Here is a 24,890-nt window from a genome sequence, read left to right as displayed (position 1 = left end):
TCAGTTGATGTTGTGTACTTGGACTTTCAGAAGGCCTTTGACAAGGTACCACACATGAGGCTGCTTAACAAGAGCCCATGGCATTACAGGAAATATATCAGTATGTATAAAGCAGTGCCTGATTGACAGGAGGCAAAGAGTGGGAATAAAGGGAGCCTTTTCTGACTGGCTGCTGGTGACTTAGTGGTGCTCCACAGGTGTCTGTGTTGGGACCGGTTCTTTTTACGTTTTATGTCAATGATCTGGATGATAGAATTGATAGCTTTGTTGCAAAGTTAGCAGACAATATTGAAGACAATAGCGAAGGTCAGCTAGTTTTGAGGAAGTAGAGAGAATGGACAAAGAAATAGCATATGGAATACATTGTTGGAAAGTGTATGGTCATGCACATTGGTAGAAGAAATAAAAGGATTGACTGTTTTCTAAATGAAGAGAAAATACGAAAACTTGAAGCACAAAGGGACTTGGGAGCCCTTGTGCAGGATTACCCAAAGGTTAATTTACAGGTTGACTCTCTGGTGAGGAAGGCAAATACAATGTTAGCATTCATTTCAAGAGGACTAGAGTATAAAAGCAAGGATGTAATGTTGTGTCTTTATAAAGTGTTGGTGAGGCCTCACTTGGAGTATTTTGTGCAGTTTTGGGCCACTTATTTTACAAACCCCATTTCCAGAAAAGTTGGGATATTTTCCAAAATGCAATAAAGACAAAAATCTGTGATATGTTAATTCATGTGAACCCTTATTTAACTGACAAAAGTACAAAGAAAAGATTTTCAATAGTTTTACTGACCAACTTAATTGTATTTTGTAAATATACACAAATTTAGAATTTGATGGCTGCAACACACTCAACAAAAGTTGGGACAGAGTCAAAATAAGATTGAAAAGTGCACAGAATATTCAAGTAACACTGGTTTGGAAGACTCCACATTAAGCAGGCTAATTGGTAGCAGGTGAGGTATCATGACTGGGTATAAAAGTAGCGTCCATCAAAGGCTCAGTCTTTGCAAGCAAGGATGGGTCGTGGCTCACCCTTTTGTGCCAAAATACATGAGAGAATTGTTAGTCAGTTCAAAAGGAACATTTCCCAACGCAAGATTGCAGAGAATTTAGGTCTCTCAACATCTACAGTACATAATATTGTGAAAGGATTCAGAGAATTCAGAGACATCTCAGTGCGTAAAGGGCAAGGTCGGAAACCACTGTTGAATGCGCGTGATCTTCGAGCCCTCAGGCAGCACTGCCTAAGAAACTGTCATGCTACTGTGACAATTATAGCCACCTGGGCTTGGGAGTACTTCGGAAAACCATTGTCACTTAACACAGTCTGTCGCTACATCCAGAAGTGCAACTTGAAACTGTATTACGCAAGGAGGAAGCCATACATCAACTCTATGCAGAAATGCTAGTGAGTTCTCTGGGCCCGAGCTCATCTCCAGATGGACCAAAAGACTGTGGAACCATGTGCTGTGGTCAGGTGAGTCCACATTTCAGCTAGTTTTCGGAAAAGACGGGCGTTGAGTTCTCCGTGCCAAAGATGAAAACGACCATCCTGATTGTTATCAGCGAAAGGTGCAAAAGCCAGCATCTGCGATGGTATAGGGGTGCATCAGTGCCCACGGCATGGGTGAGTTGCATGTATGTGAAGATACCATTGACTCTGAGGCGTATATTAGGATTTTAGAGAGACATATGTTGCCATCAAGTTGATGTCTCTTCCCGGGACGTCCATGTTTATTTCAGCAGGACAATGCCAGACCACATTCTGCACGAGCTACAACAGTGTGGCTTTGTCGACACAGAGTGCGTGTGCTTGACTGGCCTGCTGCCAGTCCAGATCTATCTCCTATTGAAAATGTATGGCGCATCATGAAGAGGAGAATCAAACAACGGAGACCACGGACTGTTGAGCAGCTGAAGTCTTATATCAAACATCAGTGGACAAAATTTCCAATTGTAAATCTACTAGAATTAGTATCCTCAGTTCCAAAATGATTAAAAAGTGTTATTAAAAGGAAAGGTGATGTAACACAATGGTAAACATGCCTGTGTCCCAACTTTTGTTGAGTGTGTTGCAGCCATCAAATTCTAAATTTGTGTATATTTACAAAATACAATTAAGTTGGTCAGTAAAACTATTGAAAAACTTTGTACTTTTGTCAGTTAAATAAAGGTTCATGTGAATTAACATATCACAGATTTTTGTTTTTATTGCATTTTAGAAAATATCCCAACTTTTCTGGAAATGGGGTTTGTAGAAAGGATGTGCTGAAACTGGAGAGGGTTCAAAGATGTGCATGAAAATGATTCCAAGATTGAATATTTTGTCATATGATGGCTCTGGACAACCAACACTGGTGCACCTCAGAGGCTGTGCTTAGCCCACTGCTTAACTCTCTCTATACCCATGACTGTGTGGCTAGGCATAGCTGAAATATTGCCTATAAAGTTGCTGATGATACAACCATTGTTGGTAGAATCTCAGATGGAAATGAGAGGGCGTAAAGGAGCAAGATATAACAGCTAGTGGAGTGGTGTCACAGCAACATCCTTGCATTCCACATCAGTAAGATGAAAAAGCATGAGATGTAAGACAGTAAAACGAATTGTGGACTTAAGGAAGGGTAAGCTGAAGGAACACATACCAATCCTCACAAAGGGATCAGAAGTGGAGAGAGTGGGTAGTTTCAAGTTCCTGGGTGTCAAGATCTCTGAGGACCTAATCTGATCCCAACATATCAATGCAGTTATAAAGTGGCAAGACATCGACTATACTCCATTAGGAGTTTGAAGAGATTTGGCATGTCAACAAATACACTCAAAAAACTTCTATAGATGTAACCATATAACAATCACAGCACGGAAACAGGCCATCTCGGCCCTCCTAGTCCGTGCCGAACTCTTAATCTCACCTCGTCCCACCTACCCGCACTCAGCCCATAACCCTCCACTCCTTTCCTGTCCATATACCTATCCAATTTTACCTTAAATGACACAACTGAACTGGCCTCTACTACTTCTGCAGGAAGCTCATTCCACACAGCTATCACTCTCTGAGTAAAGAAATACCCCCTCGTGTTTCCCTTAAACTTCTGCCCCCAACTCTCAAATCATGTCCTCTAGTTTGAATCTCCCCTACTCTCAATGGAAACAGCCTATTCACGTCAACTCTATCTATCCCTCTCAAAATTTTAAATACCTCGATCAAATCCCCCCTCAACCTTCTACGCTCCAATGAATAGAGACCTAACTTGTTCAACCTTTCTCTGTAACTTAAGTGCTGAAACCCAGGTAACATCCTAGTAAATTGTCTCTGCACTCTCTAATTTATTGATATCTTTCCTATAATTCGGTGACCAGAACTGTACACAATATTCCAAATTTGGCCTTACCAATGCCTTGTACAATTTTAACATTGCATCCCAACTTCTGTACTCAATGCTCTGATTTATAAAGGCCAGCGTTCCAAAAGCCTTCTTCACCACCCTATCTACATGCGACTCCACCTTCAGGGAACTATGCACTGTTATTCCTAGATCTCTCTGTTCCACTGCATTCCTCAATGCCCTACCATTTACCCTGTATGTTCTATTTGGATTATTCCTGCCAAAATGTAGAACCTCACACTTCTCAGCATTAAACTCCATCTGCCAACGTTCAGCCCATTCTTCTAACCGGCATAAATCTCCCTGCAAGCTTTGAAGACCCACCTCATTATCCACAACACCTCCTACCTTAGTATCATCGGCATACTTACTAATCCAATTTACCACCCCATCATCCAGATCATTTATGTATATTACAAACAACATTGGGTCCAAAACAGATCCCTGAGGCACCCCGCTAGTCACCGGCCTCCATCCCGATAAACAATTATCCACCACTACTCTCTGGCATCTCCCATCTAGCCACTGTTGAATCCATTTTATTACTCCAGTATTAATACCTAATGACTGAACCTTCTTAACTAACCTTCCATGTGGAACTTTATCAAAGGCCTTGCTGAAGTCCATATAGACTACATCCACTGCCTTACCCTCGTCAACATTCCTCGTAACTTCTTCAAAAAATTCAATAAGGTTTGTCAAACATGACCTTCCACGCACAAATCCATGCTGGCTACTCCTAATCAGATCCTGTCTATCCAGATAATTATAAATACTATCTCTAAGAATACTTTCCATTAATTTACCCACCACTGATGTCAAACTGACAGGTCTATAATTGCTAGGCTTCCTTCTAGAACCCTTTTTAAACAATGGAACCACATGAGCAATACGCCAATCCTCCAGCACAATCCCCGTTTCTAATGACATCTGAAAGATCTCCTTCAGAGCTCCTGCTATATCTACACAAACTTCCCTCAAGGTCCTGGGGAATATCCTGTCAGGACCCGGAGATTTATCCACTTTTAAATTTCTTAAAAGCGCCAGTACTTCCACCTCCATGTATCATGGAGAGCATTGGGGGAGGGGGGGGTGGCTACTGCACATGACCCAAAGAAGCTGCAGAAGGTTGTAAATCTAGTCAGCTCCATCTTGGGTACTAGACTACAAAGTACCCAGGGCATATTCAAGGAGCAGTGACTCTTTGAAAGGCAGCATCCATTATTAAGGACCTCCAGCACCCAGTGCATTCCATTTTCTCACTGTTACCATCAGGTAAGAGGTACAGAAGCCTGAAGGCACACACTCAGTGATTCAGAAACAGCTTCTTCCCCTCTGCCATCCGATTCCTAAGTGCTCATTGAACCCACGAACACTACCTCCATTTTTTCATATATATTATTTCTGCTTTTTTGCATGATTTTTGATCAATTGAGCATATGTATACTGTAATTAATACACTTACTATTATTATTATTTTCCCTCTTCTATATTATGTATTGCATTGATCTGATGCTGCTAAGTTAAAAAATTTCACATCACATGCCAGTGATAATAAACCTGACTCTGATATGGGGGAAGGCAGGAGATTGGATCTGAGATGAAAATTGGATCAGCCATGATGAAATAGCAGAGCAGATTCGATGAGCCAAGTGGCCTAATTCTGTCCAATTTCTTAAGGTCTTGTGGTCATTGCTTAACATTTACAATTTAAAAATGTGCAACCATAGTAATTTGTAATAATTTATAATAAATAGAACAGTCAATGTAACATAGAAATACACCCAAATCAGTGTGAGTTAATCAGTCTGATGGCCTGGTGGAAGAAACTGTCTTGGAACCTGCTGGTCCTGTCTTTTATGCTGCAGTACCATTTCCCAGATGGTAGCAGCTGGAGGTTGAGTGAACTTGGCCTTTTCTCCTTGGAGCAATGGAGGATGAGAGGTGATATGATAGAGGTGTATAAGATGATGAGAGGCTTTGATCGTGTGGATATTCAGAGGCTTCTTCACAGGCCTGCAATGGCTAAAACGAGAGGATGCAGTTTTATGGTGCTTCGAAGTAGCTACAGAGGGGATGTCAGGGGTAAGTTTTTTATGCAGCGAGGTGAGTGCGTGGAATGGGCTACCGGTGTCTGTGGTGGCGGCGGATGCGATAGGGTCTTTTAAGAGACTCCTGGATAGATACATGGAGCTTAGAAAAATAGAGGGTTATGGGCAACCCTACGTAATTTCCAAAGTAAGAATATGTTTTGCACAGCATTGTGGGCCGAAGGGCCTGTATTGTGCTGGTTTTTCTATTTTTCTAACCCAATTATTACTGATTTATTAAATATACAGTACTCTCCCTGGTTAGCTATTAACTCCAACTTGATATAAAATGCAACTCAACTTATATGCATATACTAAATATATAGTATTCTACATATATAATACAACTATATAGATATTCTCATGTCCTTCCCTTGGACAACATCAGTGGTGTGGAGAGGGGAGACTTGCAGCTTAGGCAACTGCTGGTCTTCCATTTAAAAAAAACTTGCCCAGGCTTGGCGCCTTGGAAACCTTCCAAAGTGCAAATCCATGGTCTGTCAAGACTAATGGAGGCCTACACACATAGACATCCACAGCATAGTAAATTTTAAATTGTCCCATTCAGTCCTGAAGATTAAATGACTGTTTTGGATTTCTTACTCTTGTGGCATAACACCTTTCCTGACAATTGGCTGACTGCTTGGTAGATGAGCTTTGCAGCTGTGAAAATAATCTCAGGTTCTTGGACCTTCTCCATGATCTTTGTAAGAGTTGACTTTGAGACTGCAGCAAGTAGTTCTGACAGTTCTGGACACCTTTCTTTTCCTTTTCTTGGCTTTTCTCTCTGGATCTATTTTGATCCTAGTTTCCCTCCACAAACTAAACCATCTCTCAGAACATCATTAAGCCCTTAACCAAACAGAGAATACTCAGACAGCTTCTTCAATTTAGCCACATACGCTGAAATGGACTCCCTTTCTTTTTGATTCTGCTTATGAAACCGTAAGTGTTCTGCAATCAACAATGGTTTCAGTTCTAAATATTCCTGAATTACTTTCACAGAAGGCAAAGAGTGGTTGTGGACGGGTCATATTCTGCATGGAGTTCAGTCACCAGTGGTGTGCCTCGGGGATCTGTTCTGGGACCCTTGCTCTTCGTGATTTTTATAAACGTCCTGGATGAGTACATGGAGGGGTGGGTTAGTAAGTTTGCAGATGACACAAAGGTTGGGGGTGTTGTCGATAGTGTCAGAGGTTACAGTGTGACATTCATAGGATGCAAACTGGGTTGAGAAGTGGCAGATGGAGTTCAACCCAGCTAAGTGTGAAGTGGTTCATTTTGGTAGGTCAAATATGATGGCAGAATATAGTATTAAGATTCTTGGTAGTGTGGAGGATCAGAAGGATGTTGGGGGTCGGAGTCCATAAGATGCTCAAAGGAGCTGCGCAGGTTGACTGTGGTTAAGAAGGCATACGGTAGTGGTCACCAACCTTTTTAAGCCCAAGATCCCCTACCTCTGTCTTAGCGAAAGGCAAGATCAACCTACTAAATCGATTAGTCACACATGCGCACCGGGCAGAAAAGACCGGAAGTAAAACCCCACAACGCGGAAGCAGAAATAATGTGTGTACACCAGGGGTCACCACCCTTTTTTGCACCACGGACCGGTTTAATATTGACAATATTCTTGCGCAGCAGCTGATGTTGGGGGGCGGGGTGGGGGGGGGGTGTTAATCACGACCGGAATACAGTGATACTCGAAGGAGATTCCTCATGTCCAGTCTATTCTGCAGTTTAGTTTATGTGGCTCTCAGCCCTTAGCATCTGTCCTGTTTGCTCACGTTTTTTCCACTGAACAAACTCAACAAGTTAAGTCAAGTCAACTTTTATTGTCGTTTTGACCATAACTGCTGGTACAGTGCATAGTAAAAATGAGACGACGTTTTTCAGGACCATGGTTTACATGACACAGTACAAAAACTAGACTGAACTACGTAATAAAAAAAAACATAGAGAAAGCTATACTAGACTACAGACCTACACTGAACTGCATAAAGTGCACAAAACAGTACCCGCATTACAATAAATAATAAACAGGACAGTAGGGCAAGGTGTCAGTCCAGGCTTCGGGTATTGAGGAGTCTGATAGCTTGGGGGAAGAAACTGTTATATAGTCTGGTCGTAAGGGCCCGAATGCTTCGGAGCCTTTCCCAGACGGCAGGAGGGAGAAGAGATTGTATGATGGGTGCATGGGGTCCTTCATAATGCTGTTTCCTTTGCGGATGCAGCGTGTAGTGTAAATGTCCGTGCTGGCAGGAAGAGAGATCCCGATGATCTTCTCAGCTGACCTCACTATCCGCTGCAGGGTCTTGCGATCCAAGATAGTACAATTTCCGAACCAGGCAGTGTTGCAGTTGCTCAGGACGCTCTCAAAACAACCCCTGTAGAATGTGATGAGGATGTGGGGTGGGAGATGGACTTTCCTCAGCCTTCGCAAAAAGTAGAGACGCTGCTGGGATTTCTTTGCTATGGAGCTGATGTTGAGGGACCAGGTGAAATTCTTCATCAGGTGAACACCAAGAAATTTGGTGCTCTTTACAATCTCTACCAAGGAGCCGTCGATGTTCAGCAGGGAGTGGTCGCACTGTGCCCTCCTGAAGTCAACAACCATCTCTTTTGTTTTGTCCACATTAAGAGACAGGTTATTGGCTCTGCACCAGTCCGTTAGCTGCTGCACCTCCTCTCTGTAAGCTGACTCGTCATTCTTGCTGATGAGACCCACCATAGTGGTGTCATCGACGAACTTGATGATATGGTTCGAGCTGTGTTTTGCAGCACAGTCGTGGGTCAGCAAAGTGAACAGCAGTGGACTGAGCACGCAACCCTGGGGAGCCCCCGAGCTCAGTGTGATGGTGTTGGAGATGCTGCTCCCGATCTGGACTGACTGAGCTCTCCCAATACGGGTTTGTATTTAAGTGCAGGATGCTTGGACTCAGTACCAAAGCAGTTTTGAGGGCTTCATTGCCTCATTAGACAGCCTCTGGGCCCGATCTCCAGTCTCGCGTACGCCCATTGTCAGACACTTTGGCCAGGTATGACTGGTAAGGGCCAGAGGTCCCTGTGCTGGGGCCGTGACAGTCGCAGTCCGGAGAGAGCAAACAAGTGAGAAGTGTGACAGGACACACGCCCACCTCCCTTGTAGGATCTATCGGCCAACAAAAGTTTGTCTCAAGGGATGACTTCAGTAGATCGCAGCGAGGTAGCTGCTCTGCTACCTACAAAACCCTGAGCCCAAATTAGGTCGTCTGCGAATATCTTAGCACCAGGTTCCCCACGTCATTCGGTGTGCTAAACTGGTTTAGAGGCAGCGCCCATCTATCCGCGCTCCAGGCCAGTAGCAACGGCACTTCCTACTGGCCGTGCGAGGCGGCTGGTTTCCTGAGGCCAACCGGTGATCCTTAGTGTGAGGGTATCACTGCGTTTAGGTGACTGATGGCCTCACATGGGAAATGACCTTGTGTGCGTTCAAGTTCAGCAGTGGGCATGACAAGGAATGAGGAAAGGTGCAGTTTCATATCGCCAAATCATATCGTTTCCTTGCAGCCTGGTGGTTGAGGCCACTGAAGTACACTGTGTAGTGCATGGCGAGGGAGCTAAATACATACGCACTGGGCAGAAAGAACAGAACTAAAACCCTGTGACGCGGAAACAATCTCTTAACAGTATTTGTGTATTTATTTTTCTTTTTTTTTCGGGATCTATTGGGAAAGCCTCAAAGATCAACCATCGATGGGTTGGCAATCACTAGCACACGGTGTATTGGCCTTCATCAATCGTGAAATTGAATTTAGGAGCCAAGAGGTAATGTTGCAGCTATATAGGACCCTGGTCTGACCCCACTTGGAGTACTGTGCTCAGTTCTGGTTGCCTCACTACAGGAAGCATGTGGAAGCCATAGAAAGGGTGCAGAGAAGATTTACAAGGATGTTGCTTGGATTGGGAAGCATGTCTTATGAAAACAGGTTGAGTGAACTTGGCCTTTTCTCCTTGGAGCGACAGAGGATGAGAGGAGACCTGATAGAGGTGTACAAGATGATGAGAGGCATTGATCGTGTGGATAGTCAGAAGCTTTTTCCCAGGGCTGAAATGGTTACCACAAGAGGACACTGGTTTAAGGTGCTGGGGAGTAGGTACAGAGGAGATGTCAGGGGTAAGTTTTTTATGTAGAGAGTGGTGAGTGCGTGAAATGGGCTGCCGGCAACAGTGGTGGAAGTGGAAACGAAAGGGTGTTTTAAGAGACTTGGATAGGTACATGGAGCTTTGAAAAATAGAGAGTTGTAGGTAAGCCTGGTAATTTCTAAGGTATGGACATGTTCAGCACAACTTATGGGTTGAATTGTGTTGTATGTTTTCTGTGTTTCTAATATCAGCAAAGCTCATTTCAGCTGGTTTGGTTGGAGTAGTTAAGCTTCTATTTTTATCTGTATGCCTTTAAACCAATGCACTCAGCTGAACTGGCACTCACTCATTGAGTGTTCCATTTTCTTCAAAATACAACTCAATTTGCTCAGTATACAATATCCAGTTATCTGTACTTTAATCAAATGTGTCAAAAAGAGTACTCCTGTGGCCAATCCCCTCAATAAGTATACCACTTTGGAAAGGAGACACCTGGATGGTATGTTGCCTCCCAGGTGCTAGGGTCAGGGATGTCTTGGATTGGGTCCACAGCATTCTAAAGGGAGAGGGTGAGCAGCAGGAAGTCTTGGTAAATATTGGCACCAATGGGAAAGGTGAGGAGGTCCTGAAGAGAGATTTTATGGAACTAGGTGGAAAAGCACTACCTCCAGGCTAGTAATGTCTGGATTGCTACCTGGGCTTTGTGCCAGTGAGGATTTTGCAGGTGAATGTGTGGATGAGGAACTGGTGCATGGGGCTGGGATTCAGATTAATGGATCATTGGGATCTCTTCTGAGGAAGATATGACCTGTACCAAATCGATGGTTTACACCTTGAACCCAAAGGAGAGATTTGCTGGAGCTGTTTGGGAGAATTTAAATTAATTTGGCAGGAGGATGGGAACTGGAGTGGATAATGCTGAGGATGAGGCTGGGTTGATGAAAGGTAATTGCAGTTAACAGGATGAGTTGGAATGTAAAAGGCAGACAAAATCGAAAAGGGTGAATACGGAACTGAACGATATGTGCAGTATACGGAATAAGATAGATGAACTTGTAGCATAGTTGCAGGTTGGCAGATATGATGTTGTGGGCATCACTGAATCATGTCTGAAAGAAGATTACAGCTGGGAGCTTAACGTCCAAGGATATAGATTGTATTGAAAGCACAGCAGTTAGAGGGTGTCTCTGTTAGTTTAAAAAAAAAGAAATCAAATCTATAGAAAGAGGTGACATGGAGTCAGAAGGTGTTGAATCGTTGTGGGCAGAGCTAAGGAACATCAAGGATAAAAAGACTGATGGGACAAATAAACTCCTCTTGGTCTTCCAGCTGGGAACAGGTATAGATTATAACTGACATTTGAATGACAGACCCGCCGTCTGCTTCAGGGATGATGCCTGGTTAAGTCTACCATCGGATTAGGGACTAGACTTGCCCAGGCATCATCCCTGAAGAAGATGGCAGAATTTGTCATCAAAACATTGGTTATAAATGACACCTATACCCGGATGGAAGCCTGAGAAAAGTTTTCTCGTTATATATGCTGGGAAAACATTAGATCCTTTTTCACCCTGATGGGAGTTATATACAGACCCCCAATGGTCATTGTAAATTGTCCTGTGATGAGGCTAGCTTTAAATCGGTAGGTTGTTGGGTGGCACAGCTAAAGAGCCTTTTCTGCGCTCTATCTCTAAATAAAATAAAGAAATATAGTATAGTGAGGAACAAAATGGAAGGAAACCAAATACTGATCATAAAAACATAAACACAAGTCCCTATGTCAGGATAAAGCTTGTACTCTCAGACACAACAGAAATTTACAGTTGCAGAAGGTCTCATTGTTGTAGTCTGTGTATATACCAGTGTCGTTGCAGTTCAGCTGAGGGAAGATGAGAATTTATGTTGGTAAATTTAAATGCAGCACCACAAAACTGTCAATTTTGGACATCTACCAGACCTGTGTGCAAATTGGCACACAGTCAATAACTTCAGAATTGAATGGTGGCTCAAGAATTCGTATGGGGAGGGTTGTTAGCATCAGTACAGAGGAGAGAAGGGACAGTTACATTGGAACTGGCAAGACATGAATCAGACCGTAACTACTTCCTTTCCAAGTGACTAGGTCTGTGGATGGTGCTTTCAGTAGTTGGAGGGAAGGATCAGTTAAAGGGGAATAGAGTGGTGATATGAGTAATGGTAACCTGTTATCATTGGGAAGATCAGAAGATTGGACAGAATGTAAACATAAAGCATTAAGGCACTGAAAGGTTCATAACAGAAAAAATAGATTAGGAAATGAAGATGATCTAAAATGTAAACAAAAACACTTTAAACATTATAGTCAGGACTCAGAAACAGACTTTTCAGCCCAGCTGGTCCATGCAACCAAGCTAGTCCTATTTTTAAAAATAAGTTCTAAAAGAATTTTAAAAATGAGCCTAATAGAGGAGTCTAGTAAATTAATAATGGAAAACAGGATGGCAGCTGATTTAAACCATTTTCACAAATCTTCAGCATTGAGGATTCATGTAACACACCAGAATTAGCAAATTCAGAAAGGAGGGCAGAACATAGAAAATGACAATCACCAGGGCACTGGTACTGATCAAATGTTTTGAGTTTTGATTTGATATGGCTTGCCTGCAGAAGGCAGAGGGTCGTGGTGAAGGGAGTACATTCAGATTGGAGGGTTGTGACTAGTGGTGTCCCACAAGGATCTGTTCTGGGACCTCTACTTTTCGTGATTTTTATTAATGACCTGGATGTGGGGGTAGAAGGGTGGGTTGGCAAGTTTGTAGAAGACACAAAGGTTGGTGGTGTTGTAGATAGTGCAGAGGATTGTCGAAGATTGCAGAGAGACATTGATAGGATGCAGAAGTGGGCTGAGAAGTGGCAGATGGAGTTTAACCCAGAGAAGTGTGAGGTGGTACACTTTGGAAGGACAAACTCCAAGGCAGAGTATAAAGTAAATGGCAGGATACTTGGTAGTGTGGAGGAGCAGAGGGATCTGGGGGTACATGTCCACAGAGCCCTGAAAGTTGCCTCACAGGTAGATAAGGTAGTTAAGAAAGCTTATGGGGTGTTAGCTTTCATAAGTCGAGGGATAGAGTTTAAGAGACGCTATGTAATGATGCAGCTCTATAAAACTCTAGTTAGGCCACACTTGGAGTACCATCCTAGGCCCCAGACAGTCCTTTCACTTCACCTGCAAGTCAACTGGGATGATATACTGTATCCGGTGCTCCCGATGTGGCCATTTATACATTGGGGAGACCTGTTGCAGACTGGGAGACTGTTTTGCCGAACACCGGCGCTCAGTCCTCCAGAGTGGCGGGATCTCCCTGTGGCCACACACTTCAATTCCACAGACCACTCCCACTCCAATATGTCTGTCCATGGCCTGCTCTACCGTCAAGGTGAGGCCACACACAGGTTGATGGAGCAGTACCTTATCTCCCGCCTAGGTAGCCTCCTACCTGCCGGCATGAACATTCAACTCACAGGCCTCCATTGACACCCCTGTCGTCGTCCCCCACCCCATCCCTATCTATAATTTTAGTCTGGTTCTCTTTCTCTCTCTTTCCCCCCCTCACTATAATCTCCCCCCAGCCCTACCTTTCTTTCTCTTTTATTTCCCATAATTCTTCACCTTCGCCCTAGCCCATTTCCCTTTAGCCTATCACTTCCCAGCTCTCTACTTCATCCCTCCCCCCACTTCTTATCCCCCCTCAACCATCCCACGTTACTTCACTCCTGATGAAGGGTTTCAGCCCAAAACGTCGTCACTACCTCCTCCCATAGATGCTGTCTGGCCTGCTGAGTTCTGCCAGCATTTTGTGTTTTTACTTGGAGTACTGTGTCCAGTTCTGGTCGCCTCAGTATAGGAAGGATGTGGAAGCATTGGAAAGGGTACGGAGGAGATTTATCAGATGCTGCCTAGTTTAGAGAGTATGCATTATGATCAGAGATTAAGGGAGTGATAGAGGTGTACAAGATATTTAGAGGAATAGACTGAGTGGACAGCCAGCGCCTCTTCTCCAGGGCACCACTGCTCAGTACAAGAGGACATGGCTTTAAGGTAAGGGGAGGGAAGTTCAAGGAGGATATTAGAGGAAGGTTTTTCACTCAGAGAGTGGTTGGTGCATGGAATGCACTGCCTGAGTCAGTGGTGGAGGCAGATACGCTAGTGAAGTTTAAGAGACTACTAGACAGGTGAATGGAGGAATTTAAGGTGGGGGGTTATATGTGAGGCAGGGTTTGAGGGTCAGTACAACATTGTGGGCCTAAGAGCCTGTAATGTGCTGTACTATTCTATGTTCTATGTCTCTGAGGCCTAGACACTAGAATACTACAGCACAGTACAGGCCCTTCAGCCCTTGATGTTGTGCTGACCTATATTCCTTAAAAAAAAGTACTAAACCCACACTACCGCATACCCCTCTATTTTTCTTTCATCCATGTGCCTATCCAGGAGGCTCTTACATACGTCTAATGTTTTAGCCTCCACCACTATCCCTGGCAAGTCATTCCAGGCATCCACAACCCTCTGTGTAAAAAAAAACTTACCCCTGATGTCTCCCCTAAGCTTCCCTCCCGTAACTTTGTACTTATGCCCTCTGATGTTTGCTATTGGTGCCCTGGAAAACAGGTACTGACTATCCACCCTATCTATGCCTCTCATAATCTTGTAGACCTCTATCAAGTCCCCTCTCATCCTTCTATGCTCCAAAGAGAAAAGTCCCAGCTCTGCTAACCTTGCCTCATAAGACTTGTTTTCCAATCCAGGCAACATCCTTGTAACTCTCCTCTGCACCCTTTCCATAGCTTCCACATCCTTCCTATAATGAGGTGACTGGAACTGAACACAATACTGTGGTCTCAAAAAAGTGTGGTCTCACCAGAGATTTGTAGAGTTGCAACATGACCTCTCTACTTCTTGAACTCAATCCCTCTACTAATGAAGACTAGCAACCCATTGGCCTTCTTAACTATCCTATCAACCTGTGCAGCAACCTTGAGGGATGTATGGATTTGAACTCCAAGGACCTTCTGTTCATCCACACTCTTAAGTAACCAACCATTAACCCTGTACTCAGCCTTCTGATTTGTCCTTCCAAGATGTGTCACCTCACACTGAGCCACAGGGCCAGACTGTGTGCCAGAGGCACAGTCACTGTCGCTTCACCCAGGTAGGCTGTTTCCCCCCCCCCCCCAAACAGTACTCAAACAGGAGTACTTATTGTCAAGGGATACAGCCACAGGGGTGCTCTCTAGTACCTGACTCTTCCCCTTCCCCTCCTGACTGTGACCCACTTGTCTGTCTCCCATGGCCCTGGTGTAACCACCTGCCAATAACTCCTCTCTATCACCTCCTCACTCTCCCTGACCAGACGAAGGTCATCGAGCTGCAGCTCCAGTTCCCTAACACGGTCCCTTAGTAGTTGCATCTCGATGCATCGGCTGCAGATGTGGCCATCCGGGACGCTGGGAGACTCCAGACCTCCCACATCTGACACCGACCACAGAAAACTGGCCTCACACACATACTACCTCCTTTTGCAATCAACAACTGCCTCACCTCGTCCTGTTACCGCAGAAGCCCGTGGAGCCAAAACCCTTTCACTCTGCTGCCTCTTTCTCCACTGTCTGCTGGATATGGCTGCCTCCTGTGCAGTCTGGCCTCTCTCTTCCCCTGAGAATTCAAAATGTCTTCCCGCTGGAAATCCTTAGGTGCTCCCCCTTTTCTGCCTCCCATCCTATTTCTTTTAAAACACCTAAACCCTGGTACCTGCATCAGCCAATCCTGCCCTTCATCCAGCCAAGTTTCAGTAACGGCCTCAACATTGTAGTTCCACGTACTGATCCATGCTCTAAGTTCATCCCCTTTATTCCTAATACTCCTAGTGTTGAAATAGATACATTGCAATTCATCCTGGGATTGTGGCCGTGATGGGCCAAGTGGCCTGTTTACTGGCTGAGTTACACTGAAGTTTGCGTCTGGTTTTGGCTCCGACACTTTGAGAAGATATAGAATCTGCAGAGAGGAACCACAGGATTCTTACTGAAATTGTTTTGTCAATAAATGGAGAAGTTACGGTTATTCTTCTTTCTGCACAGTAAGATTTCAAGATTGTTTAATATTATTTCCAGCTCACTAGTGTAAAGGAAAATGAATTAATTGCTCTCCAGCTCCAAAGCAGCATAAAAAAGCACAGTAAGATAAAGAGCATAATAATAGTAATAAAACAAAATAAATATAAATACATAAGGTAGCTTATATACATTGAGTGCATGTCCATAAAGTGACTCTAGGCACAGAAGTGTTTGTACATAGGTGACTGTGACAGGAAATGATAAAGTTTGGGTCTGGAGGTGTGGCTAGTGACTAGAGGTGTTGATCTGTTGGTGATATCATCAGATATCATTAAAATCATGTACAGTATGGGCTGAACAGGTAGCAAGTAACTTACTGTTGGTGAAGAGGTGGAAGCCATAGTATATAGTACAGTACAGGTGGAAGAGCTAGAGGAAGGCATAGTTCATTGTACTAAAACTGCTGTGCAGGGAAATGCAGTGGTATCGTTCAAAATGAAACAAGTTTTATTCTTGGCTAGAATAGACTTGATGGCTAAATGGCCTCCAGTCCTCTAACCATTCTGTGATTAAATTAACTTCAAATTCTACCAACCCAGTAAATTTCCTGAGCTGTTTTTCTCTAACAGGAAAACTTCTTACTAATCTGCCCCCTCCTGTGTTTCTGACATCGAAAGTTGGGATGTAATATTGTAACATGTTCTGCCTGATGTGCGTACAAGCATTGATCTGATATAGGGTCATTCTATGCTCTCTATGTATCTTAGTAAAATGGCCACAGATAGGCACCTGCCACAACTGGCCCTGTAATCCAAGAGTCTGAAGTTTGGGTGAAGTGGTGTGGTCATGGCCCTGGATTAGTTTCCAGAGGCTGAGAGTTCAAATCGTCTCACAGTAAGTCAAAATATATAAGGTTTAGCTTGATGCTTGACACCAGCAAATAGCTAGATTGTCAGAATGTTGAGAGTTATTTGAAGGAGGGGGGTGCAGTGGTGCAAAAGGTCTTGCCTATTATAATTGATTTTTTAACCTCTCCCTCACTTCTCTCGCTCACATAGTTGCTGCAGCCCAAGCACAAGCAGATGAAAGAAGAAGCCAAAGTGTAAATAGTCCAATCCTTGCTGATCCATCACCAGTCATTGTGAAAGCACCAACCAAACCAGGTATTTGTGCCTTGCTAAATGCTGACAGATTCTCAGGAGGGATTGGTGACCCTGCCAGTGGGAGAATGTGCAGTCTGTGGTACTTCTATCCAGTCATGACTTTTTAAAGTTTCAAATGAATGCATCAATTGACGCTGAGGCTATGAAGTCTGCCCCAGCTGTTGTGCTTTGTGTCTGCTAATATGATGAACAGATAAGCAAGGCCTTACTGCTCTGGGGTTCAGATCTGAGAACTAATTTCAGAATGCTGTTTGCTTCGATTGCTTGCATGACTTGCATTTTTTTCCTTTCTCTTGCACATCGAGTGTTGGTCTTTTATTTTTTTTTCCTTTAATTGGGTTCCTTTGGGTTTCTTCCTTTGTGGCTACCTGTGAGCAAGAAAATCTCAAGCTTATAAAATTTATGCATTCTTTGATAATAAATGTACTTTAATTGTGAAACTATGTATTCGTTTACATGTTACTGTTTAAACTTTCCGATTTCTAAGTTTGGCTTTGCTAGCAAGTACAGCGTTCAACATGTGTACTATTCCTAATAGGGAGTGAATTCAGATGAGAGATCCAAAGAGAATTTGAGGGTCCTAGTGTAGGTTGAGTTGGTAGGAAGAAAGGCAAATGCATTGTTAGCATTCACTTCAAGAGAGTAGAATACAAAAAGGATGCAATGCTGAAGCTTTATAAGGCATTGGACACTTGAAGTATTGACAGTAGTTTATGACCCAATAATCTAAGAAGGATGAGAGGGTCCAGGGGTGGTTTACGAGAAAGATCACAGGAATGAAATGGTTAACGCATGAGCGTTTGACGGCTCTGGACCTGTACTCACTGGAGTTTAGAAGAATGAGGGGAGGACTTATTGAAACCTGCCAAACATTGAAAGGTCTAAATAGAATGGACATGCAGTAGATGTTTTTAATAGTGGAAGAGTCTAGGACCAGGTGGTACAGCCTCAAGATAGAATGACGTTCATTTAGAACAGAGATGAGGAATTTCTTTAGCCAGATGGTAGTGAATCTGTGGAATTTGCAGATGATACAAAGATTGGTGAAGGGGCAGGTAGTGTTGAGGAAACAGGAAAGCTGCAGGACTTGGACAGATTAGGATGGGCAAGAGAGTGGCAAATAAAGTACAATGTTGGAAAATACGTGGTCTTTCACTTTTGTAGTGGAAATAAATATGAAGATTATTTTCTGAAAGAGGAGAAAATTTGAAAATCTGAGATGCAAAGGGACTTGGGAGTCCTTGTGCTTGGGAGTCCTAACTTGAAGGTAGAGTTGGTGGTGAAGAAGGCAAATGCAATGATAGCATTAATTTCAAGAGGTTTAGAATACAAGAGCAGAGATGTGATGCTGAGGCTTTATAAAGCACTGGTGAGGCCTCACTTTGAGTATTGTGAACAGTTTATGGCTCCTCATCTTAGAAAAGATGTGCTGGTATTGGAGATGTTTCAGAGGAGGTTCACAAGGATGATTCTGGGAATGAAAGGATTAACATACAAGGAAGGTTTGGTAGCTCTGGGTCTGTACTCAGGAATTAGAAGGATGAGGGGGTGAAGGATGATTTGAAACCTGTTGAATATTGAAAGGCCTTGACAATGTAGATATGGAAAGGATGTTTCCCATGGTGAGGGAGAGAAGGATAAGAGGACACAGCCTCAGGATAGAGGAGCGTCTACTTAAAACAGGGATGCGGAGAAATTTCTTTAGCTAGAGGGTGGTGAATTTGTGGAATTTACTACCACAGGCTTTTATGGAGGCTAGGTCATTGGGCGTATTTAAGGCAGAGCTTGATCGGTTCATGGCATCTAAGGTTACAAGGAGAAGGCTGGAGAGTGGAGCTGAGGAGGGGATAAAAACATCGGCCATGATTACAGGTGTACCCCTCCCGTTTACAAAGGTAGAGCGTTCCTATGAAACCTTTAAGCCGAGATGGCGTAAAGCGAAGAACCGTTAATTTATATGGGAAAAATGTTCTTAAAAGCGAAAATTCTCTTTGTAATGTGAAAACAGGTTACTAATGTAGGTCTTTTGTAAAAGCGAAGTGGCATAAAGCAAGCACTCGTAAAGCGGGGGACACCTGTAAATGGCAGAGAAGATTCGATGGACCAATGGCATAATCTGCTCCTTGTGTCTTATGGTCTTCGTTGCCATAGATGGCTTATGGAGGCCTTTGAGTATATTTAAAACTGTTATTTGTCTACCATCCTTTGTTGTTCCCTGTATTGAGTTTCTTACTAAAATATTTATTAATCCATGTTGATGGTATGCAAAGATGCCACATCTCCTTCCCTTAAACATGTGGATTTTAGCAACTTTCTGGTAGTTTGACTTTTTACTGAGATTACTTTATATTCCCGATTTTTCTTGAATTTAGAACACCTTTTGTAACTTGGGATGTAAACTCTTATCTCTGGATAGACAGACAGACATACTTTATTGATCCTGAGGGAAATTGGGTTTCGTTACAGTCGCACCAACCAAGAATAGTGTAGACAATATAGCAATACAAAGCCATAAATAATTAAATAATAATAAGTAAATTATGCCAAGTGGAAATAAGTCCAGGACCAGCCTGTTGGCTCAGGGTGTCTGACAGTCCAAGGGAGAAGTTGTAAAGTTTGATGGCCACGGGCAGGAATGACTTCCTATGACGTTCAGTGTTGCATCTCGGTGGAATGAGTCTCTGGCTGAATGTACTCCTGTGCCTAACCAGTACCTTATGGAGTGGATGGGAGACATTGTCCAAGATGGCATGCAACTTGGACAGCATCCTCTTTTCAGACACCACCACCAGAGAGTACAGTTCCACCCCCACAACATCACTGGCCTTATGAATGAGTTTGTTGATTCTGTTGGTGTCTGCTACCCTCAGCCTGCTGCCCCAGCACACAACAGCAAACATGATAACACTGGCCACCACAGACTCGTAGAACATCCTCAGCATCGTCCGGCAGATGTTAAAGGATCTCAGTCTCCTCGGGAAGTAGAGACATCTCTGACCCTTCTTGTAGACAGCCTCGGTGTCCTTTGACCAGTCCAGTTTATTGTCAGTTCTTATCCCCAGGTATTTGTAATCCTCCACCATGTCCACATGGATGGAGACTACCTGTCTTGTATTTTAATGAATTGACTATTGTGTCCTTATTGCCTTAAAAACTATTAACTTTAATAGAAGTTTATGGTGGGCATTGGCTTAATACTGTAGAAGACTGTCTAGCTCTCATTTTTTAATCTTTTGATTAAAAAGATATACTGCTGTTGGAGGCTCTTTGGAAGTGATTCATGAAGTCCATGGCACCATAGGTGGCTCTGCAGCACAGGAAGGAAGGAAAAGGGGTGGGAGAGCGATAGTGATAGGGGATTCGATTGTAAGGGGAATAGATGGGCGTTTCTGTGGCCGCAAAGGAGACTTCAGGATGGTATTTTGCCTCCCTGGTGCAAGGGTCAAGGATGTCTCTGAGCGGCTGCAGGACATTCTGGAATGGGAGGGTGAACATCCAGTGGTCGTGGTGCACATAGGTACCAACGATATAGGTAAAAAAACAGGATGAGGTCCTACAAGGTGAATTTAAGGAGTTAGGAGATAAGCTAAAAAGTAGGACCACAAAGGTAATAATCTCTGGATTACTACCAGTGCCACGTGCTAGTCAGAGTAGAAATAGGAGGATATTTCAGATGAATACGTGACTTGAAAAATGGTGCAAGGGGGAGGGATTCAAATTTCTGGGGCATTGGAACCAGTTCTGGGGGAGGTGGGACCGGTATAAACAGGACGGTCTGCACCTGGGCTGGACTGGAACCAATGTCCTAGGGGGAGCATTTGCTACTGCTGTTCAGGAGGCTTTAAACTAATGTGGTGTGGGATGGGAACAAGTGCAGAGAGACCAGAGGGGTGTAAAATGAGGGTAGAAGCAAAAAGTAGTAAGGTGAAAAGTAAAAGTGGCAGGGAGGCAGGCAAATCCAGAGCAAAATGCAAAAAGGGCCACTTTTCAACATAATTGTATAAGGGCTAAGAGTGTTATAAAAACAAGCCTGAAGGCTTTGTGTGTCAATGCGAGGAGCATTCGTAACAAGGTGGATGAATTGAATGTGCAGATAGTTATTAATGAATATGATATAGTTGGGATCACAGAGACATGGCTCCAGGGTGACCAAGGATGGGAGCTCAACATCCAGGGATATTCAATATTCAGGAGGGATATACAGGAAAGAAATGGAGGTGGGGTAGCATTGCTGGTTAGAGAGGAGATTAACGCAATAGAAAGGAAGGACATTAGCCTGGAGGATATGGAATCGATTTGGGTAGAGCTGCCTAACACTAAGGGGCAGAAAACGCAGGTGGGAGTTGTGTACGGGCCACCTAACAGTAGTAGTGAGGTTGGGGATGGCATTAAACAGGAAATTAGAAATGCGTGCAATAAAGGAACAGTAGTTATAATGGGTGACTTCAGTCTACATATAGATTGGGTGAACCAAATTGGTAAGGGTGCTGAGGAAGAGGATTTCTTGGAATATATGCGGGATGGTTTTCTGAACCAACAGGTCGAGGAACCAACTAGAGAGCAGGCATTCTAGATTGGGTATTGAGCAATGAGGAAGGGTTAGTTAGCAATCTTGTCATGCGAGGCTCCTTGGGTTAGAGTGACCATAATATGGTGGAATTCTTCATTAAGATGGAGAGTGACATAGTTAATTCAGAAGCAAAGCTTCTGAACTTAAAGAAGGGTAACTTTGAAGGTATGAGACGTGAATTAGCTAAGATAGACTGGCAAATGATACTTAAAGGGTTGACGCTGGATATGCAATGGCAAACATTTAAAGATCGCATGGATGAACTACAACAATTGTTCATCCCAGTTTGGCAAAAGAATAAACCAGGGAAGGTAGTGCACCCGTGGTTGACAAGGGAAATTAGGGATAGTATCAAGTCCAAAGAAGGAACATATAAATTAGCAAAAAAAAGCAGCACACCTGAGGACTGGGAGAAATTCAGAGACCAGCAGAGGAGGACAAAGGGCTTAATTAGGAAAGGGAAAAAAGATTATGAGAGAAAGCTGGCAGGGAACATAAAAACTGACTGTAAAAGCTTTTATAGATATGTGAAAAGAAAAAGACTGGTCAAGACAAAAGTAAGTCCCTTACAGTCAGAAACAGGTGATTTGATCATAGGGAACAAGGACATGGCAGACCAATTGAGTAACTACTTTGGTTCTGCCTTCACTAAGGAGGACATAAATAATCTTCTGGAAATAGTAGGGGACCGAGGGTCTAGTGAGATGGAGGTACTTAGGGAAATACATGTTAGTAGGGAAGTGGTGTTAGGTAAATTGGAAGGGATTAAAGGCAGAGAAATCCCCAGGGCTAGATGGTCTGCATCCCAGAGTGCTTAAGGAAGTAGTCCAAGAAATAGTGGATGCATTAGTGATAATTTTTCAAAACTGCACAATTTTTCAAAACCTCTCTCTGGTGCTCCTCCTCCCCCTTTTTCTTTATTACGTGGCTTTCTGTTCTCTTCTGTCAGACTCTCCTTTCTCCAGCCCTGTATCTCTTTCACCAATCAACTTCCCAACTCTTTACTTCATCCCTCCTCCTTCAGGTTTCACCTATCACCTTGTGTTTCTCTCTTCCTTTCCCCACCATTTAAATCTACTCCTGAGCTTTTTTCCTCCAGTCCTGCCGAAGGGTGCTGGCCCAAAATGTCAACCATACTCTTTTCCATAGATGCTGCTTGGCGTACTGAGTCCCTCTAGTATCTTGTGTGTGTTGCTTGGATTTCTAGCATCTGCAGACTTCCTTTTGTTTGTGTTTCAGAGTTGTATATGGATACCTGCTTTGATAATAAATAAACCTTTGATTCTCTAGCTGGGTTGTGATGGCCACATACAGGTAACTGGAGATGTTTAAAGAAGTGGTAGATAATTTCTTTGAAAGATTGAGGAATTGGGAGCTATGGGGAGCCTGCACAGAATTGATATTGAATGGCAGGGTGGGCTTAAAGGACCAAATGGACCACTCTTGCTCTTGTCTTCTTCTGTCTAGGTCAAAATGACACCCAATAGCAGCACTACTGATTGGTCCTTAAAATGCACAAGCATCTTGACACTTACTCAAAATACATAAATATGTAAACATGTACCCACCCTATATTCTGATTCTTTAGATTTTGTACCAGTTTCTGGAAATAGTCTTTCATCAAATCCGTTGCCTCTGTAGAATGGCTGTTTCTAGTGTCCGGAGAGCGTATTCAATGAACCATAGTTAGTCTGTAAATTTATACTAAATTTTAATTGAATAGATTATGCTCATGATCAAATTGTGACTTTTCTTACTAGTAATAGATGGCTCCATGTTGAAGACTGTCGAGAGACAGAGACTAGCCAAAGCACGAAGGGAAGAGAAGGAGAAGGAGATGGGTAAGTGGCAGCTTGAGTTTGTCCAGTAACTACTAGGCTCACTTAAAGAAGGAAGGCATGCTTCTCGTTCCTACCATTATCTATCCTGAGAGTACGACTGCTTCAAAATGATAAAAAGACTTTAAAAACAGAGGAGTATGCTCTAGCCACTTGTTACCTCTACTGATGTGGCGGTTTAATAATGCAGGAGATAATGGCACGTAAAGTCCATTCAGATCCATTTGTGATTACTAGTTATCTGGAATTCTTCCAAGCTGTGGTTATGCTGCGCTGGATGCTGGGTCTCATGTTGCACTGTGACCATGTTTCTGAGGTTGGTGACTCCTACCCTGTAAACATACCTCATTCCAAAGGATCTCAGAAACTGTTCTTTCATACGTTGGCTTCTCAGTTCTCACTGTTTAATTGCCATTCTACCCAGTCTAATTTCACTCTCACTTCATTCTCCATGTCCTTCATTATCCCATGCATTGAAACAGCTTCTAACTAGCATTAGTCATGTGTACTTCATGGCAGTTAAGACACTGCACCATGTTTTGAGTGAACAGTTTTTAAATAATGTCATTCACATGTGTTTATGTTCAAAAAGCTGTGATTTTTGTCACATAGTCACGAGAAATAAGCAGCATAACAATTCAGAACTATTTTGCTCACTGTGGTTTCAGGCTTCGAGTTGCCAGAAATAGCCAGGAGTGAAAATTAGATGAGGTGAGGTGGTTGCTGTCAGCTCAATCCTCCACAGCACCCTCTCTCTGCTATCCCTAGACATCACTACCCCTACTGCTGCCATTCCTGGGCTCTGCTCCACCTCCCTTTTGTCTTTTCTGGCAAACAACTGGATGATTTACTGCATTTGCTGAGAAAATCTTTCTTCTTGCCACTGATTGTTGAGCAGCTTCTGCGAGCTCTTTACCTGTGTCCCTGAAACCATTGTTGCTTTATAATAACTTACTGAACTAGAAACCAGAGTACTAAATTTTTGATAGAAATGAGTTCAATCCAGAGATGATGGCAACTGGAAAATTAAAATTCATGTGCAATAGATTCCTATTAATTGGGTCACATCAAGACCAGTACATTTTGGCCCAATTAATCAGCTGCCCCAATTAGCCTAAGTTTCATGGAAATAGTTAAAAAGGTATAAAAAAAAAGACAAACTATAGTTTAACTGAGTGACAAATTATGTGTGTTCTTCATGCCAGATGTTGGAGTCCTGCAAGAACCAGAGTCTCCCAGGAAACTACATCTGTGTGAAGTGCATCCAGCTGCAGCTCCTTGAAGACCGTGTTGGGGATCTGGAGCAGCAACTGGATGACCTTTGGCTTGTACAAGAGAGCGAGGAGATCATCAATCAGAGTTACAGGGAAGTAGTCACCCCTAAGTTACAGGAGGCGGGTAATTGGATGACTATTAGAAGAAGTGGAAATGTGAATACGCAGTTGGCGTAGAGCATCCCCTGTGGCCATTCCCCTCAATAATAAGTATACGGTTTTAGATACTGTTAAGAGGGATGACCTCGCAGGGGAATGCCACAGAGACCAGGTTACTGGCACTGATCGTGGGTCTGTGGTGCAGAAGGGAAAGAGAGAGAAGAGGGGAGCAGTAGTGATAGGGGACTCAATA

General features: G+C 43.3%; 1 protein-coding gene across 9 annotated transcripts in view; it reads left to right on the top strand.

Annotated features, from left to right (window-relative positions):
• map7d3 (MAP7 domain containing 3) overlaps nucleotides 1–24,890 on the top strand; it is a 274,252-nt gene that overhangs the window by 64,528 nt on the left and 184,834 nt on the right. For all 9 annotated transcript variants that reach the window (XM_059976665.1, XM_059976667.1, XM_059976669.1 and 6 more), the window contains exons 2-3: nucleotides 16,752–16,856; nucleotides 23,187–23,267. In XM_059976665.1, coding sequence (XP_059832648.1) covers nucleotides 16,752–16,856; nucleotides 23,187–23,267 — 186 coding nt within the window. The remainder of the gene's footprint in view (nucleotides 1–16,751; nucleotides 16,857–23,186; nucleotides 23,268–24,890) is intronic.

Source organism: Hypanus sabinus, chromosome 8 (genome assembly GCF_030144855.1).
Source record: "Hypanus sabinus isolate sHypSab1 chromosome 8, sHypSab1.hap1, whole genome shotgun sequence".
Taxonomy (NCBI): domain Eukaryota; kingdom Metazoa; phylum Chordata; class Chondrichthyes; order Myliobatiformes; family Dasyatidae; genus Hypanus; species Hypanus sabinus.
Note: the sequence above shows the minus strand (reverse complement) of the source record. Positions and strands in the feature narration are given on the sequence as shown.